Source organism: Aotus nancymaae, unplaced genomic scaffold (genome assembly GCF_030222135.1).
Source record: "Aotus nancymaae isolate 86718 unplaced genomic scaffold, 86718_ANA_hifiasm-v0.15.2.pri h1tg000033l, whole genome shotgun sequence".
Classification (NCBI taxonomy): Eukaryota; Metazoa; Chordata; class Mammalia; order Primates; family Aotidae; genus Aotus; species Aotus nancymaae.
In genome coordinates, this window is record NW_026988447.1 from 8,654,297 (window position 1) to 8,670,790 (window position 16,494).

A 16,494-nucleotide genomic window follows, 5' to 3' on the forward strand; every position below is an offset into this window, starting at 1 on the left:
AAAATCATATTCCTATAATCTAACCATAAATGGTTAGAGCAAATATTCAGGAATGGATGGAAATCATTACCTGCAGGACAGAATCGCTGCTCGGGCCCATCATATATCGACAGATTTCTGTTTACAGGTATACTGTCATCCCTTAAGGTTAAATGTGCCGGCTGGTCATGTTCATGATTAGTACCACTCAGAGCCACAGAGGACAACAGGTCAAAACTGATCTGTCCATCGGGTTTTGGATACTCAATAGGTGTGCAATCCTTGGCTGGCTTGAGCTGTTCAAAGTCAGAACCTTCAACAATTTTGAGGGAGATGCTTAACAAAATATAATTTTGAAGTACTTTCTTAAGCCTCTTTTTATAAAAACTTCAAAATATTACACCAATAATATACTAGTCTTAGACACTAAATTTATAATTTCTCTAAGCAAGTTTAAAACATTAAAATGATCACTTGCTCTACTAGTTAATAAATCCCATTCATGAATTTTTAACACTCATACTCTCAAATATGTTTGAATTACCTTTATGTTTCAGAGTCCATGGCTCCATTCCTCTCAATATCCAGTAAAATATTCCAGTGTAAATCATCCCTCCATATAAACCCAGTATTCCGTGGCAGGATGGTCTAATATTTCTAACAGCATATAGCTCTTTCCAAACCCATGATTTCTTCAAGTTGTCCTCATATTCAGTTACATGGAGTCCTTTTATTAAAAACATGAAATTTTAAGTGTGAAACTGCCCAGATGTGCATAAAATATGCCGATGTATTTTGCTACTTTGATATCTGATGAGTGAATTTGATTTTCATTTTTTTTTTCTTTCCGAGACAGGGTCTTGCTCTGTCACCCAGGTTGGAGTACAATGGCATGATCACGGCTCACTGCAACCTCCGCCTCCCAGATTCAAGCCATCGTCCCACCTCAGCTTCCTGAGGAGCTGAGACCACAGGCACATGCCACCACGCCCTGCAATTTTTGTATTTTTGGTAGAGGGTTTCGCTATGTTGCCCAGGCTGGTCTTGAACTCCTGGGCTCAAGTGATATGCCTGCCTTGGCCTAAAGTGCTGAGATCACAGGCATACTGCACCTGGCTGATGAATCTTAGGTAATTTTTTAAAGTATGGTCCACACTGAAGACTCTTTCATGTATAAATGTTGGCATCTTCCAAAAAGATAACCATTAGATAGAGGTATGTTATTAATAGGCAATAAGGCATTTGATTTCTTATATTGGTAGCATGGGAAATTAGTTTCAAATTTTAGTGAAACTGAGAAGCTGTACAATAAAAAGTTCAGCTGGGCACGGTTGCTCATGCCTGTAATCTCAGCACTATGGGAGGCCAAGGCGGGCAGATCACAAGGTCAGGATATTGAGACCATTCTGGCTAAAATGGTGAAACCTTGTCTCTATTAAAAATACAAAGAAGTAGCTGGGCATGGTGGTATGTGCCTGTGATCTCAGCTACTCAGGAGGCTGAGGCAGGAGAATCGCTTGAATCCGGGAGGCGGAGGTTGCAGTGAGCTGAGATGGTGCCATTGCACTCCAGCCTGGGCGACAGCGAGACCCTGTCTCTAAAAACAAAAACAAACCCACCACTTCGTGGAATTTTATGTGAGCTAATCCAAGTCGAATACTTCAAACAGTGCCTGGCATGTGGTATGCTCCATATATGTGTACTGTCATCTGATGAATCATAAGCAATATAAATAAACTGCTACATAAAAAAAAAGACACACAGAACCAGTCAGGGTGAGGATGAAGGCACAGATTGGAGTTATACTGCCAGAAAGCCTACAGCTATAGGAGCTAGGACATTCAAGAAAGGGTTAATCTGTAGAGATTTCAGAGTATGGTCCCATAACCACCTGATTTCAGACCTGTGGCCTACAGAACTTGGGAGTGAATACATTTCTGTTGTTTTAAGCCACCCAATTTGTGGTATTTTTTATGGTAGCCCTAGGAAATCAACAATACCTAAAACTTGGTGCATACACTTAATATTTAAGAAGACAAATTGGTTCCCTTATGGCGTTTGGTGACTCCACATGACTACTTTTTCCAGTTGTTTCCTACTCCTTGACTCCACTCCCCTTTCTTCAGGCTTTAACGCTCAAACTAGTCTTTGGTGATATGATGGCTCCAGTATTATCTATGTGTGGTACTATATGCACACGATAAAGTTCACGTATGGCTGGTGGACCAACAAGGAATGATACTTGATAATTAGAAAAAACTTCTGCCCAGCCACTATACTCCACGCCGGCTATTCCATTCTCCCTGAAGTGCCCTCTGCCCTTTCTATTTTCCCCTTCATCTCCCCACGCTAGGCCTCCATTCCTACTATGATATTTGAAGGCATAACCTGGTTACATACCTCTAACTAGAGGAACATTTACTGGGGATTCTAAGAAGGAAGACTCATTTATCAAGTATCTATGGAGTCGCTACTGTGTGTCAGGCGTTTAGAATTCACACTAAGCAACACTTCTAGACTTTTGGAGTTTTCATCCAAGTGGCAGGAGACAAAAAGTTGATAAGTAAATTACATAATGTACCAAAAGGTGGAAAATGCACTAGAAAAGCCATGCAGGGGAACTGGGTGTGTGCTGTGTGTTGTGAGTTAATTGGTGTGGTCAAGAGAGGGCCACTGTGAGTGCTATTTAAACAAAGGCAAAGAGAACAAAGGAGCCAGCCATGAGCAAAGACCATGATATATGAGTGCTTGGCATGTTTCGGGAATTGTAAAGAAGCCAGTGTGGCTGGAATTGGTAAAGGGTCTTCTTAGATTAAGGGTTTACTGAGATGCAAGTGCCGGCTGTTTCTCTCCATCACGGCAGACAAGTCATATGCCTGTACTTACAAAGCTTGCTAAAATAAATAGGTAGCTAATTCTGCCTTCTGCAAAGCTGTTCTATTGATACTTCAATATTTGGGAGGTATCTTAATTGTATATATTACATGTATGCAATATAAATGCAGTACAGTCATATTTGTAATAGTTTCTAGCTAGGTGGGATACCACTGGTACCTTTTTCTTTTTTTTTGAGATGAAATTTTGCTCTTGTTGTCAAAGCTGGAGTGCAATGGCATGATCTCGGCTCACCACAACTTCCACCTCCCGGGTTCAAGCGATTCTCCTGCCTCAGCCTCCCGAGTAGCTGGGATTACAGGTGCCTGCCACCATATCCAGCTAAATTTTTTGTATTTTTAGTAGAAACGGGGTTTCACCATGTTGGCCAAGATGGTCTTGAGCTCCTTACCTCAGATGATCCACCCGCCTTGGCCTCCCAAAGTGCTGGGATTACAGGCATGAGCCACTGCACCGGCTACCACTGGTACTTTTCTACTTTTTTGGTGTGAATAAAACGGAACATTGTAGTAAAAAAAATCACTGACTATAATTATTGAGAACAGGTCATGTAGTTTTCTTTGCATAGCATGCATCTTAATACTTCTATAAAGTGACAGATACGAATCTTTTAATGTCAATGGAAATAGACACAGCCTGGCAATTTTCTTTCTTATCCTCTACACAGTAATTTCTTACCTATTGTCTTTGATTGGAGATTTTCACTAGTTAGTTGATTAAAAATAGATTCTGCTGCCAAAATTCCACTTTTCATTGCTGTGTGAGTACCTTTAATCTTGGGAACATTCATGAAACCAGGACTACAACCAATTAGTAAACCACCAGGAAAGGTGAGTTTTGGTATAGACTGAAGAAAGAAAGATTCAGAATACATTTGTTAGCTCAAATTAAATAAGCACAACAGAATACTCCAAATTAGTCTTTTTTTTTTTTTTGAGATGGAGTCTCACTCTGTTGCCAGTCTGGAGTGCAGTGGCTTGATCCCGGCTCACTGCAACCTCCTCCTCCCGGGTTCAAGCGATTCTCCTGCCTCAGCTTCCCAAGTAGCTGGGACTACAGGCACACACCACCACGCCCAGCTAATTTTTCTATTTTTTAGTAGAGACAGGGTTTCACCATGTTGGCCAGAATAGTCTTGATCTCTTGACCTTGTGATCTGCCCTCCTCGGCCTCCCAAAGTGCTGGGATTACAGGCGTGAGCCACTGCGCCTGGCCCCAAATGAGTCTTAAAGTCTTCTAGAGCTATGGGGAAAGGTTGAAAAATAAATAACATGAAAATGAATTGAGTAAAGGAATAAAACAGAGCAAGGGCAGTTTTCTTCTCCTGCCCTAAGAGTGAGGATTAGGACTATTACTATTTTCCTGTGAGAGTTTTTCTTTTTCTCACTGACTTACATGGGACAGACTTAGGACTGAAGCGTCAATATGTTTTAAATAGAATGTTTTATTTACACATATCCATGTCATAGTTAAAATATTCTCTAAACCTGAATGCTGTTCTCTAAATTGTGATTTGCTTGCAAATGAAAACCACAATGAGATATCATTTCACCCTAGTTAGAATGGTTATTATCAAAAAGACAAAAAAAAAAGCTGGTGAGGATGTGGGGAAAAGAAAACTCTCATACATTGTTTGTGGGAATATAAATTAGTACAACCATTAGGGAAAACAGTTTAGAGGTTCCTAAAAAAGCTACAAATAGAACTACCATATGACCCAGCAATCCCACTACCGGGTATATATCCAAAAGAAAGCAAGTCAAGGCCGGGCGCGGTGGCTCACGCCTATAATCCCAGCCCTTTGGGAGGCCGAGACAGGTGGATCATGAGGTCAAGAGATCGAGACCATCTTGGTCAACATGGTGAAACCCCGTCTCTACTAAAAATACAAAAATTAGCTGGGCATGGTGGCGCACGCCTGTAGTCCCAGCTACTTGGGAGGCTGAGGCAGGAGAATTGCTTGAACCCAGGAGGCGGAGGTTGCGGTGAGCCGAGATCGCGCCATTGCACTCCAGCTTGGGTAACAAAGAGCGTAACTCCATCTCAAAAAAAAAGCAAGTCAGTATGTGGAAGAGATATCTGCACTCTCATATTTATTGCAGCACTATTCACAATAATTGCCAAGATATGGAATCAAACTAAGTCTCCATCAACAGATGAATGGATCAAGAAAACATGATATATATGGGTGTGTGTATATACATACACACACCCATATATATCGTGTGTATATATACACACACACATATATATGAATACACACACACACACACACACAGAATGGAATGCTATTCAGCCATAAGAATGAATGAAATACTGTCATCTGTGACAACATGGATGAGCCTGGAAGACATTGTGTTAGTCAAGCACAGAAAGATAAATACTCTATGTTCTCACTCATATGTGGAAGCTTAAAAAGTTGATCTTATGGAAGTGGAGAGTAGAACAGTGGCTACTAGAGGATGGGAAGGGTAGAAAGAGATTGCGGGGGATACGGAGAGATTGGTTAATGAATACAGAAACACAGCTAGATAGGAGGAGTAAGTTCTACTGTTCTATAGCACTGTAATAAAGAATAATTTATTATTTTTTTCAAATAACTAGAAGATTTCAAATGTTACCAACACAAAAAAATGATAAAAGTTTGTGATGATGGATACACTAATTACCCTGATTTGATCATTAAACATTATGCATATGTATCAAAATATGACATTGTACCCTTTCTCCCCTCAAAATTAAGTGGACCTGAGAATTTCAAAGGGTATATTAAAAAAAACCTGTGATTTGCTTTTACATGCATTCTGGGTAATACAAGGCTTTCAAAGGATACTGTATACCCTCTTTATGTTTGTTTGACAGCTAGGGATAGAAATCTATGCTCTAATCATGGCCCCACTGCAACTAGCTACTACCCTACACAATATATTTTGATTAACTTAAGGACAAACTGAATTTCCAAAATAAAATTTAAGACAATTCTTTGGACCTTAGTATAATTTCTGATAAAAAAAAATGTAATAAAGGGTGAGAGTTTTTTCAGTTCAGACAATAAATGTCTATATGTATCCCCCAATATGGCAACTGAACTATAAATTATTTGCATCAGAAAATGCACTCTATAGTTAGAAAAAAAAAAAAAAAAAAAGAGAGCCAAGCAGCATTGTTCGTTCCACATTCCGTATTTTTTTCCTCTTTGAGGACTTCCTAAAGCCAGCCATGGGGTCTTTGTTGAGAAAATGGTGAGTGGTATGTTTGGCTGATGGTACTGAGAGGGACTCAGAGGTGGGGGCTAACAGGAAAACTATTGACATCAACTGCAAAAGAGACATGGTGAGGACTCTGTGGCCACAGCTCTCATCAATGATATAATTCTGTGAGGGAAAGTTGGTGAAAAGCAAAACTAGGGGGCAGAAGGAATGCTGGTAAGAGAGAAGAATCAGGGCCCTGGTCCTTTCACAGTATATGTAAGGAATGAATTTATGACTCTGATTCTCACCCAAACTCAATAATAGGACCACTTAGATAAAAGAACATTAAATCAGGACCACAGAGCAGACAATGGGGAGGAAGTGCTATCTGGAAGTGCTGAAAACAGATAAAGATTAGGGACGGTCTCAAATAAGCCTGTGGCTTTGTTGACACCAACTTTAATTCAAGAACCAGAAGAATGTGAAATTTAATAAAAGGACATAGATTATGAGTGCAAGTTCTTCCAAAATAGGTGCTTAAATCCTAAGAATAAAAATGTTATGCCCAAGGAAAATATATGTTTTTAAGTTCTAGGAGGATCCCACATTGGGTGGGCTGGGTTACTGGCTGCTATGCACCTTGTTTGGGACATTCATTAAACTAAGGCTACAAGTAATCCACTAGGAAAGATGAGTTCTGGTATAGGCTGAAGAAAAATGCTAGACAATATTTGTTAGCTCCAAATAAACAAAATTGAAAGTTTCGAATTGTTGCCTCTTCTTTTTCTTTACCTAAATGAGAGCCACTAGCACTGTATCCTTTCCCTCTCACTCTCCCTAAGGAGGGAAAAACAATCATAAACGCTGAATGGCAGTTGCAGCAAAGCAACATCAAGAGCCCGGCAGCATCCCGCTCTGGAGAGAACACCGCCCTCTTCCCTCCTCCTCGTGGTTTCCATGCTTGCTACACCTTCAGAGAAACTTCTCGAGTATTGAACTACAGAAATGACCCCTCAAAGCAGTCTTTGTTGCCTCTTAAGGTCTTCAAAACCTTAAATGGAAATAAATTTCTGAATCTCTGGCCAGCGAAATCAGAAAATTCTGGTGAAAAGTGTGTGGGGGGAAAGGGGAGGGGACAGTCATCTCCTCCTGACAATTTGCAAATAACTTGACATGTTTGATATGCTTAAGTATACAAGGTAGATGGTTTTAAATAAAAATCTGTGTGTACTATTGGATATACTGAAACCTTTATAAATTACAAAGAGTAGGATTAGATTGTCAGTATCTATTAGGGACATTATTTTAAAAAGTTTAATAGGCTCAAATCTAGTTATGTAATTCAATAAATATTTCTATCCAAGGAATTACTACTCTAGAAACAAAAACAATCTCATAAGAAGTAGTCTCATGACAGACTTTGGGGACTGTTATTTTAAGATTCTAGTGATTATGTTTATAATGAAGCTATGGTTTTACTTGAGTTTATGAAATACTATTACAGTAATAAAGTATTTAGAACCTCACTTTTAAAGATAAGTCAATTTATCCTCCCCAAATTTTCCTATTATGTTACTTTTACAATAATTAAAAAAAAAGAAAAAAGAAATCCAATTTCTAAGATAGTCCTAGATTCCTAGAATATTAAAGACAGAGGGATCATCTTTATTTTACAGATGATCTCTTAAGGCCAGAAAAGTTAAGGAACTTGCTCTAAATAGTTTGGTGTAAGCTTTAGAGTAGATTTTCAGATCATCTTACCTGTATGATAACATTTCCACAACAGTATTAACAGCTTTTATGACAGTTAGCTACTAGGTCTTATTTCATTGTTTAATTAATGCATACTGAATAAATTATATAATATTTATTTTGAACAAATATAAAATAGGAAAATTAAAGTAAAAGCTTAATAGAGGTAACCTGAAAGGCATGAATGTTACTAGGTAGTTGGAATGAATGAATGATGTTTGCTGAAAACTAAATTTGCCTTTGAGTTTCCTGGTAGTTAAGGAATAAAGAGAAATATTGATTACAGTTTTTATTTTCTGGTTAAAACAACTAACAAACAAAATGTCCATGAATGTATCTCTAGATATATATATATATATATATATATATATTTTTTTTTTTTTCCTGAGATGGAGTTTTAACTCTGCTGCTCAGGCTGGAGTGCAGTGGCACAATCTTGGCTCACTGCAACCTCCACCTACCAGGCTCAAGTGATTCTCCTGTTTCAGCCCCCTGAGTAGGTGGGACCACAGGTACTCATCACCATGCCTGGCTAATCTTTCTATTTTTTGTAGAGATGGGGTTTCGTCATGTTGTCCAGGAAGACTGCCCAAGCAATCTGCCCGCCTAGGCCTTCCAAAGTGGTGGGATTACAGACATGAGCCACTCTGCCCAGCCTAATCTATTCTTAAAACTAAATTCATGGTATAATTTAAGTATTGTGTGACACAGTTTTATAAATGCTACATACTTTTCTTATGCCTATGAGATAATTTTTTTATTCTTTATCTAAATTTGTTACATTGTATGTTCAATTCTGAATTTATAACACAGTAATAAGGAAAATAAAAGTTGGAAGAGTTACCTGAAAACCACCTTCATTGAGAGCTCTGGCTCCGTATGCAATCCTTTTTCCACCTTCCAAGGTTGGCCGAATGCTAGGATGGTGTTTCCACCTCTGGAACTCTCTAAATGGACTCAGGTAAGGATTTTGATAGTCTAGACCAACCTTAAAAATTTATATTAAATTAGGCATTTTTATTTCAAATTAAATCAAGCTAAAATATGAGTAATGTTTATCAGAAAACATGTATATTAAATTTCTTGTACTCAAAGTATTTGGAGCACTATGTACAGTAATCCAAATTTAAATTAAAAATTATATAAAATCTGTTTGAAAAAGAAATGGTAAAGAAAAGGATAGCATGTATTTATTATCATCAGAATTATGAAAATTTAGAACATATTAACAAGTCCTTGTGCTCTGGAATTCTAAGTCCAAATTAGAAAAGCATATTCTATCATGAAATTAGAAAACAAAAATGAACATCAGCAACAAAAAAACAAATTAGAAAAATATCTGTAGGTAGGAAGCTCAGATTATATTTCTACAAAAGGAGCTGTAATGATTTATTATGCATTAATCAATACCAACTTGAAATAAACTAATAATCTATACTACAGTACTACTGAGGCAAAAATAAAGAAAAAGGATGTAAACTACACTTAGAAAAAAAGAGGAAAAGAAATACAGAAGGTTACATTTACTAAGGCATAACCAAAGTGTTGAAATTAATCACTTCTTTTTCCTTTGATACAATTGAGTCACAGCAGTGCTGATTTCATTTTCAGTGGTAGCATGCCACAGTAGAAATGGGATTTGAAGTCAGACAAGGTCAGGCATTTTTGCCAGTCATTTAATGAGTGTATATCAGTAAGTTTAATTTATTTAGACTTCAGTTTTCTCATCAGTAAAATAAAGATATACTTATTTCAGAGTTTTCACGAAACTTACTTAGATCTCAGAAAAGCATCCAGCACAGTGCCCGGAGTGTAGCAGCTACTATTACTATCACTACATGTATTTAGTAGACTAATGACACAGCAGCCATAAGCACTTTACATATTGATAAAATTAGAAGTAAGATTTAAATGAAAAGCATTTTACAGTCTTCAGATTCAAAACCCTTGTTTTATAACACTGATGGTAATTTAACTCTAGCAGTAGAATTTTCCATAATGGGAATATAACTTACCACAAGACCAAGAGCTACTAGAGGTTCACCTTCATTCAAATGGTAGAGGAAAGAGCCTCCATAGGTATGTCTGTCCAAGGGCCAACCAACAGTGTGATCTACTCTCCCAGGTTTCCACTTCTTTTCATCAATAACCCATAACTAAAAAAAACAGAAAACAAAAAAATAAGTCCTGTAGTATTTTAAAAATGTTTTTATGTCACCACAATGCATAAAACTTGCCCAGTTTAACGTCTTACTTATGAAAATTACAAGTAAAAAACTGTAATAGAAGAATACAACAAAATTACTTCAAATATCAAAGAAGGGTGGGTGCAGTGGCTCATGTCTGTAATCCTAGCACTTTAGGAGGCTGAGGCGGGTGGATCAATTGAGGTCAGGAGTTCGAGACCATCCTGGCCAACATGGCGAAACTCCAGCTCTACTAAAAATACAAAAATTAGCTGGGTATAGTGGTAGGTGCCTGTAACCCCAGCTACTTGGGAGGCTGAGGCATAAGAATCGCTTGCACCTGGGAGGCAGAGGTTGTGGTGAGCAGGGATTGTGGCACTGCACTCCAGCCTGGGTGACAGAGCAAGACTCAGTCTCAAAAAAAAAAAATAATAAATAAAAACCATTTTTTTTTCATGTGGATCACCTTGGATATCAAAGAAAATTATATCAAACTACAGCATGAGTCACAGTAAAGAAACAGGTCAGAAAAGTTATGAACTCTTTAAGACATTAAATAGTCTCAAATTGGCGAAGACTTTTTTTTTTAAGAGTGGAGGTTTAATAGGCAGAAGGGCTGGTAGAGACTTTTATGAAGTTATAGGAAATTAGAAAATACAACTGAAGGGATAAGGAAAAGTTTGTGGTACTGGTAGTGTTCTGTATCTTCATCTGGGAGAGGCTACATGGGTATGTTCACCATGTAAAAATTAATGTAGCTGTGCACTTCAGGTCTCTAACTTCGTAACAGAAATGTATTCTTCAGCAAAGTAATTTATTTCCTCTACCCTGCCCCTCACCATTGAAACAAATTGTACATCCTCTTTTCAGACTGGCAAATTTTAAATTTTAAACAATTTCTATCTGAAATATTACCTAAAAATCAGATCATACTACATGCAGACATTATGTGCAATCTATCAAAACAAACCCTTATTCACAATATATTGAATCTAGTTTTATATAGACTTTGAACCTTTCTTAGATTTAACCTAAAATAAATTTTTTTGTTGTTAATTACTATAGGTTTTTAATTTTTTTAGAGATGGGATCACACTCTGTCACTTAGGCTAGGGTGAAGTGTGATCACAGGTCACTGCAGTCTTGAACTCTTGGGGTGAAGTGGTCCTCCTACCTCAGTCTCCAGGGTAGCTGGGACTACAGGTGCACACCACCACACCTGGATAATTTTTAAATTTTTAGTAGAGATGAGGTCTCACTATGTTGCCCAAGAAGGTCTTGAACCCCTGGCCCCAAGCAATCTTCTTGCCTTGGCCTCTCAAAATGCTGGGATTATGGGTGTGAACCACCATTGCTAGCTCCACAAAAATATTTAAGCAAAAGGGTTATAATGAAAATTTTATATTCTACTAAGTCTAGGATTTGGAAAAATAAGACTAAAGAATGTATAAATTGAGAAAATGTACAATACTTAACCTAGTTAAATTTTAGGTTTTAGATTAATAATACTATGGTTGAGTGTGTATTTCATAAACAAAATTATCTTCATATTATAATTTTGAAAAAATAATTCTTTGTAGGATGTGGTCATCCTACAAAAAGTATATGAATAACAGGAACAATCTTAACAGAACAGATGGCACTACAATGAAAAAAAAAAAGATTTAAATATTCACAAGTTCAAGACTCATTTCAAGCAACACATGATAAAACAATTCCAACATATTAAAACTAATTTAAACAATAATGAAATTTATCAGTAATATTTTCTAGCCCCTTGAAAAATATCCCAAATAGTTTTAGTCATAATGAACAATTCAAGACAATGAAAAACTATAACTAAAATTAAATCAGCATTATAAACTACCTGATAATACAAATAAATTTAAATTCCATCTGTCAAAATTAAAATTGCAAAAACAAACCAGGATACCTCCTTCAGTCCAATCCCGTAGGTTTGAGGTTCACAATTGGCTCTCAAATCAAATTTCTTATATAGTTGCTTGGCTAGATGTCCGTGGCAACCTTCTGCAAAAATTGTGACTTTAGCATGTAGTTCCAGCCCTCTCTCAAATGTTGCCTGAAAAGCAAAAATGTGTTAAATGGCAACATTTGACAATTTAAATATATACACATTCTGGTCAGATTTAAGTTGAATTAGGATTCCAGTGTAGAAGAGAGTGCAAATGTATAATATAAAAAATCATATAGTAAATATATAGAGAATCATATAATCTTACTCTTCTCTCTTAAAATACCTCATGGAAATCTTTTCAAGTCACTCTATATCTTTTTTTTTGACATGGAGTCTTGCACTGTTGCCTGCCTGGAGTGCAGTGGTGTGATCTCAGTTCACTGCAACCTCCGCCTCCCAGGTTCAAGCAATTCCCCGCCTCAGCTTCCCGAGTAGCTGGGACTACAGGTACGCACCACCACACCCAGCTATGATTTTTTTGTCTTTTAGTAGAGACAGGGTTTCACTATGTTGGCCAGGATGGTCTTGATCTCCTGACCTCATGATTGGCCTGCCTTGGTCCCCCAAAGTGCTGGCATTACGGGCGTGAGTCACTGAGCCCGGCCTTGTATAGCTCAAATCTTTCTCTTTAATGGATAGGTAGTAGTCCAGGTAGAGATAGGATAGATTATCCAGCTCCTCTGCTAATGGAAAATAGCCATTCACTGTGTCTAGTTTATGCATGAACATAAACAATAAGATATAAATACTCTTGAATATACAGCTTACCCTTGAACAAGATGGGTTTGAACTGTGTGGGTTCACATATACAAGGATTTATTTTTAACCAAATGAGGACTGAAAATACAATATTCACCATGTGAAACTCGAGTATATGGAAGACTGACTTTTCATACATGTGGGTTCTGCAGGGCTCACTTTGGGACTTGAGTATGCATGAATTTTTGTATACTTGGGGGTCCTGGAGCCAATCTACCATGCACACCATGGGACAACTGTATACACTTACAATATTGGTGCTTTTATTCCTATAGATTCCCAGGAGTGGCTCTCTTAGATCAAAGCATACATCTATTTTTAAAATTTTAATTGATATTATCAGATTAATTTCCAAAAAGCCTGAAACAAGGAATATATTTCCATCAGTAGTACATAAGAACACCCTTTCCCTATAGTCCAGTTAGTGACAGATACAGCTATTCCTTTTACATTTTTGCTGGTATATCAAGTGTCATGATAACTCACCACTATATATATTTTTATTTATTTATTTTTGAGACAGAGTTGTGCTCTTGATGCCCAGACTGGAGTGCAATGGCACGATCTCAGCTCACTGCAATCTCCATCTCCTGGGTTTAAGCGATTCTCCTGCCTCAGACTTCAGAGTAGCTGGGATTACAGGCGCCTGTCACCATGCCCAGCTAATTTTTTGTAATTTTAGTAAAGACAGGGTTTCACCATGTTGCAGTCTGGTCTCAAACTCCTGACCTCAGGTGATCTGCCCACCTCAGCCTCCCAAAGTGCTGGCATTACAGGCTTGAGCCACTGTGCCTGGCCTACTATTTTAATTTTAATTTCCCTGATTACTATTTTGAGGATCTTTTTGATTCAAGAAATAGTGAATGAATACCTACAATGTGCTAGGCATTGGGAATATAGGGATAAATTAAAAAAAGATAAGTTCCTTTTATTTGGGCTAGCCATAGAGGGCGACATTAAATAAATACATGAGTATATAATTACAAATTGTTTAAGTGCTATGAAAGAGAGCAGAGGGTATTACAAGGGAGAATAATAGAAGCCAGCTATTCTAGACTGAGAGAACAGGAAAGTCCTTTTTGAAGAAATGACATTTAACCTGTGGATTCTGAAGAAAAACATATTTAAGTATATTTTTTTATGATCGGTTGTCATTTGAAATTGTTCTATGAATTGTCCATTTTTTTAGACTCTACCCATTTTTCCAATGTGTTATCTTTTTTCTTGTCAATGTTTAAGTCATCCTTGTTAGTACAGATAATTAAACATTTTCCCCCCAATCTACTGTTTATCCACAGACTTTCTAGTGTATTTTGGTATATAGAAGTTAAACACTTCTATATATATTAAGTTAAAAAAGGTCTGTCTCTTCTTTTATAGGTTTTTAGTATCTTGTTGTATGGTGGCTTACCCTACCCCTAGATTGTTAACTGTCCTCTCTTTTTTTTTTTTTTAATTGCATTTTAGGTTTTGGGGTACATGTGAAAAACATGCAAGGTTGTTGCATAGGTGCATACGTGGCAGTGTGATTTATTTATTTATTTATTTATTTTTGAGACGGAGTTTTGCTCTTGTTACCTAGGCTGGAGTGCAATGGCACGATCTTGGCTCACTGCAACCTCCACCTCCTGGGTTCAGGCAATTCTCCTGCCTCAGCCTCCTGAGTAGCTGGGATTACAGGCACGCGCCACCATGCCCAGCTAATTTTTTGTATTAGTAGAGACGGGGTTTCACCATGTTGACCAGGATGGTCTCGATCTCTTGACCTCGTGATCCACCCGCCTCGGCCTCCCAAAGTGCTGGGATTACAGGCTTTAGCCACTGCGCCTGGCCCAACTGTCCTCTCTTAGATTTCTTTCTGATTTTTATTGTTTTAAAACTCTAAGTCATCAGAAAACAACAGAGGACCAACTCTATTTGCTTCCGATGGATACAGAGTTTCCCCAGCACCACTTACAATTCAATCTGCATGAACTAAAATATTAATTAACACATTTCTGTTTCTTCTTAGAGGTAACATGCCCTTTAGTGTTCAAGGGACAGGCTGTAGAGCCACACAGCCTGTATTCAAATCCCGGTCCCACTACTTACCAGGTGTCTGACCCCAGCCAAGGTACTTAACCTCTGTAACTTAAAAATGTCCAAATCAGAATTCTGATGATAAGATGCCTATTGGAGATAGGAACCAAAAGATGGCTATAAGAAGAGCCAAATAAAAAAAAGTGTTTCAAGAAGGAAAACATAATTCAACTGTGTCAAGTGCTACCTACTAGAAAGACAAGTAAGGGAAAACAGAGACCTGTCTACCAGATTGGAAAAAAATGGAGGTATTTGTGACTCTAACAAGAGCTGCTTCAGTGAAATGGCAGGGTGAAAGCCTAGCCACAGTGGGTTAAACAGAGAATGGAACAAGAGATTAAATAGAATCTTTGATTTTCCCCCCTCTAAACTTGTGGTAGTGCTACTTTTAAAAACTTAGATTTTCGGGCTCAAATTACTAAGACTCCATTGTATTCTTCTATGCTATTATATCTGTATAAATGCAATATACAAAATATGTTTTTACAAATGCAAAGCATATAATTAAAAAACCCATATATATGATATATATCTGTGTGTGTGTATATATATGTAAATATTTTTGTATTTTTTTATTATTGTATTTTTTTATTTTTATTTTTTTGAGATGGAGTCCATTCTGTTGCCCAGGCTGGAGTGCAGTGGCGCTATCTTGGCTCACTGCAACCTCTGCCTCCCGAAAAAAACCCATATTTGAACAAATGAGAACACACAAAAATGAAATATCAGAATGGTAGAATTTGTATGCTTCCATTTTGTTATATTAAATATAAAACTATCTAAAGAATACAATATAATTTATAATTAATTTACCATAATATAGAAAAGAACCATAATATATGAAAAACCACATTCTTTTATGATTATGAGAGGCAGTATGAGATAACAGTTCTTTAAAAACCTGACTATGCATTGGAATCCCTGAAGGCTTGTTAAAAAAAAGCTTCTTAGGCCTTACTGCAAAACAGGCTGAGCCTCAAGATGTCACATGATTCTAATGTGGTCAGTTAAATCACTAGGAGTCCCAAACAGGATTTGCCATTTGCTTTTTAAGCAGGAAATGTGAGAAGCAGAAAGTCTGCTGGAAGGGACTCTAGATTCCTTACTCTAGTCAAGAGTGGCAGAAAGGAGGATAAACTGTCAGTTGACAAATATTTACTGAGACCTAATATGTACCTGTCATTATGCCAGGCATTGGAGTACCCCAGAATCTCAGACCTTAGGGAGCTTATAATCTAGTTGGGAAATTGGATAATAAATAAACCTAAATAGACAGGTTAGTTGATTGAGATGTTAATTTGTGTTTTGTTCATATTATATAGGACAGCAAGCCATTTTTTTCCTTATCTTTTCCAAAGAGTGAGAGTTCTATGTTCTAATGGTTTTGCTTTCAGATTCAAAAATATAAGATGTGAAAACCTGAAAATCACCCAGGTTTACATTTTGAATGAGAGGTGCAGAATCAGTTTTATATCTACCAAAAGATGTTAAAATCACGTCAAAGTATATCACTATTCACCTACTGGTAGTAATGCAAAATGATTCATGTGGAGAAATAAAAATTGCGGAAACAATTTTCATTTGATGCATTTGGTTAATGCAGTAGATTGATGACTTATAAATATGTATATGTTTGAATTCTCCTTGCACTGGTTGTAACATATTACTGATTCTCTCC

General features: G+C 37.2%; 1 protein-coding gene and 1 non-coding gene across 2 annotated transcripts in view; both read right to left on the reverse strand.

Moving 5' to 3' along the window:
• Positions 1–16,494, reverse strand: part of ETFDH (electron transfer flavoprotein dehydrogenase) — a 40,070-nt gene that overhangs the window by 3,864 nt on the left and 19,712 nt on the right. Inside the window, exons 7-12 of the mRNA XM_012433854.3 lie at positions 11,937–12,083; positions 9,833–9,973; positions 8,662–8,805; positions 3,553–3,721; positions 524–706; positions 71–292 (exon numbers count right to left, since the gene is read on the reverse strand). Of these exons, the coding sequence (XP_012289277.2) occupies positions 71–292; positions 524–706; positions 3,553–3,721; positions 8,662–8,805; positions 9,833–9,973; positions 11,937–12,083 (1,006 nt within the window). The remainder of the gene's footprint in view (positions 1–70; positions 293–523; positions 707–3,552; positions 3,722–8,661; positions 8,806–9,832; positions 9,974–11,936; positions 12,084–16,494) is intronic.
• LOC135277889 (small nucleolar RNA U3) lies at positions 6,868–7,091 on the reverse strand. The gene has a single exon (XR_010345460.1). It is a non-coding gene; the product is annotated as a small nucleolar RNA U3 (small nucleolar RNA).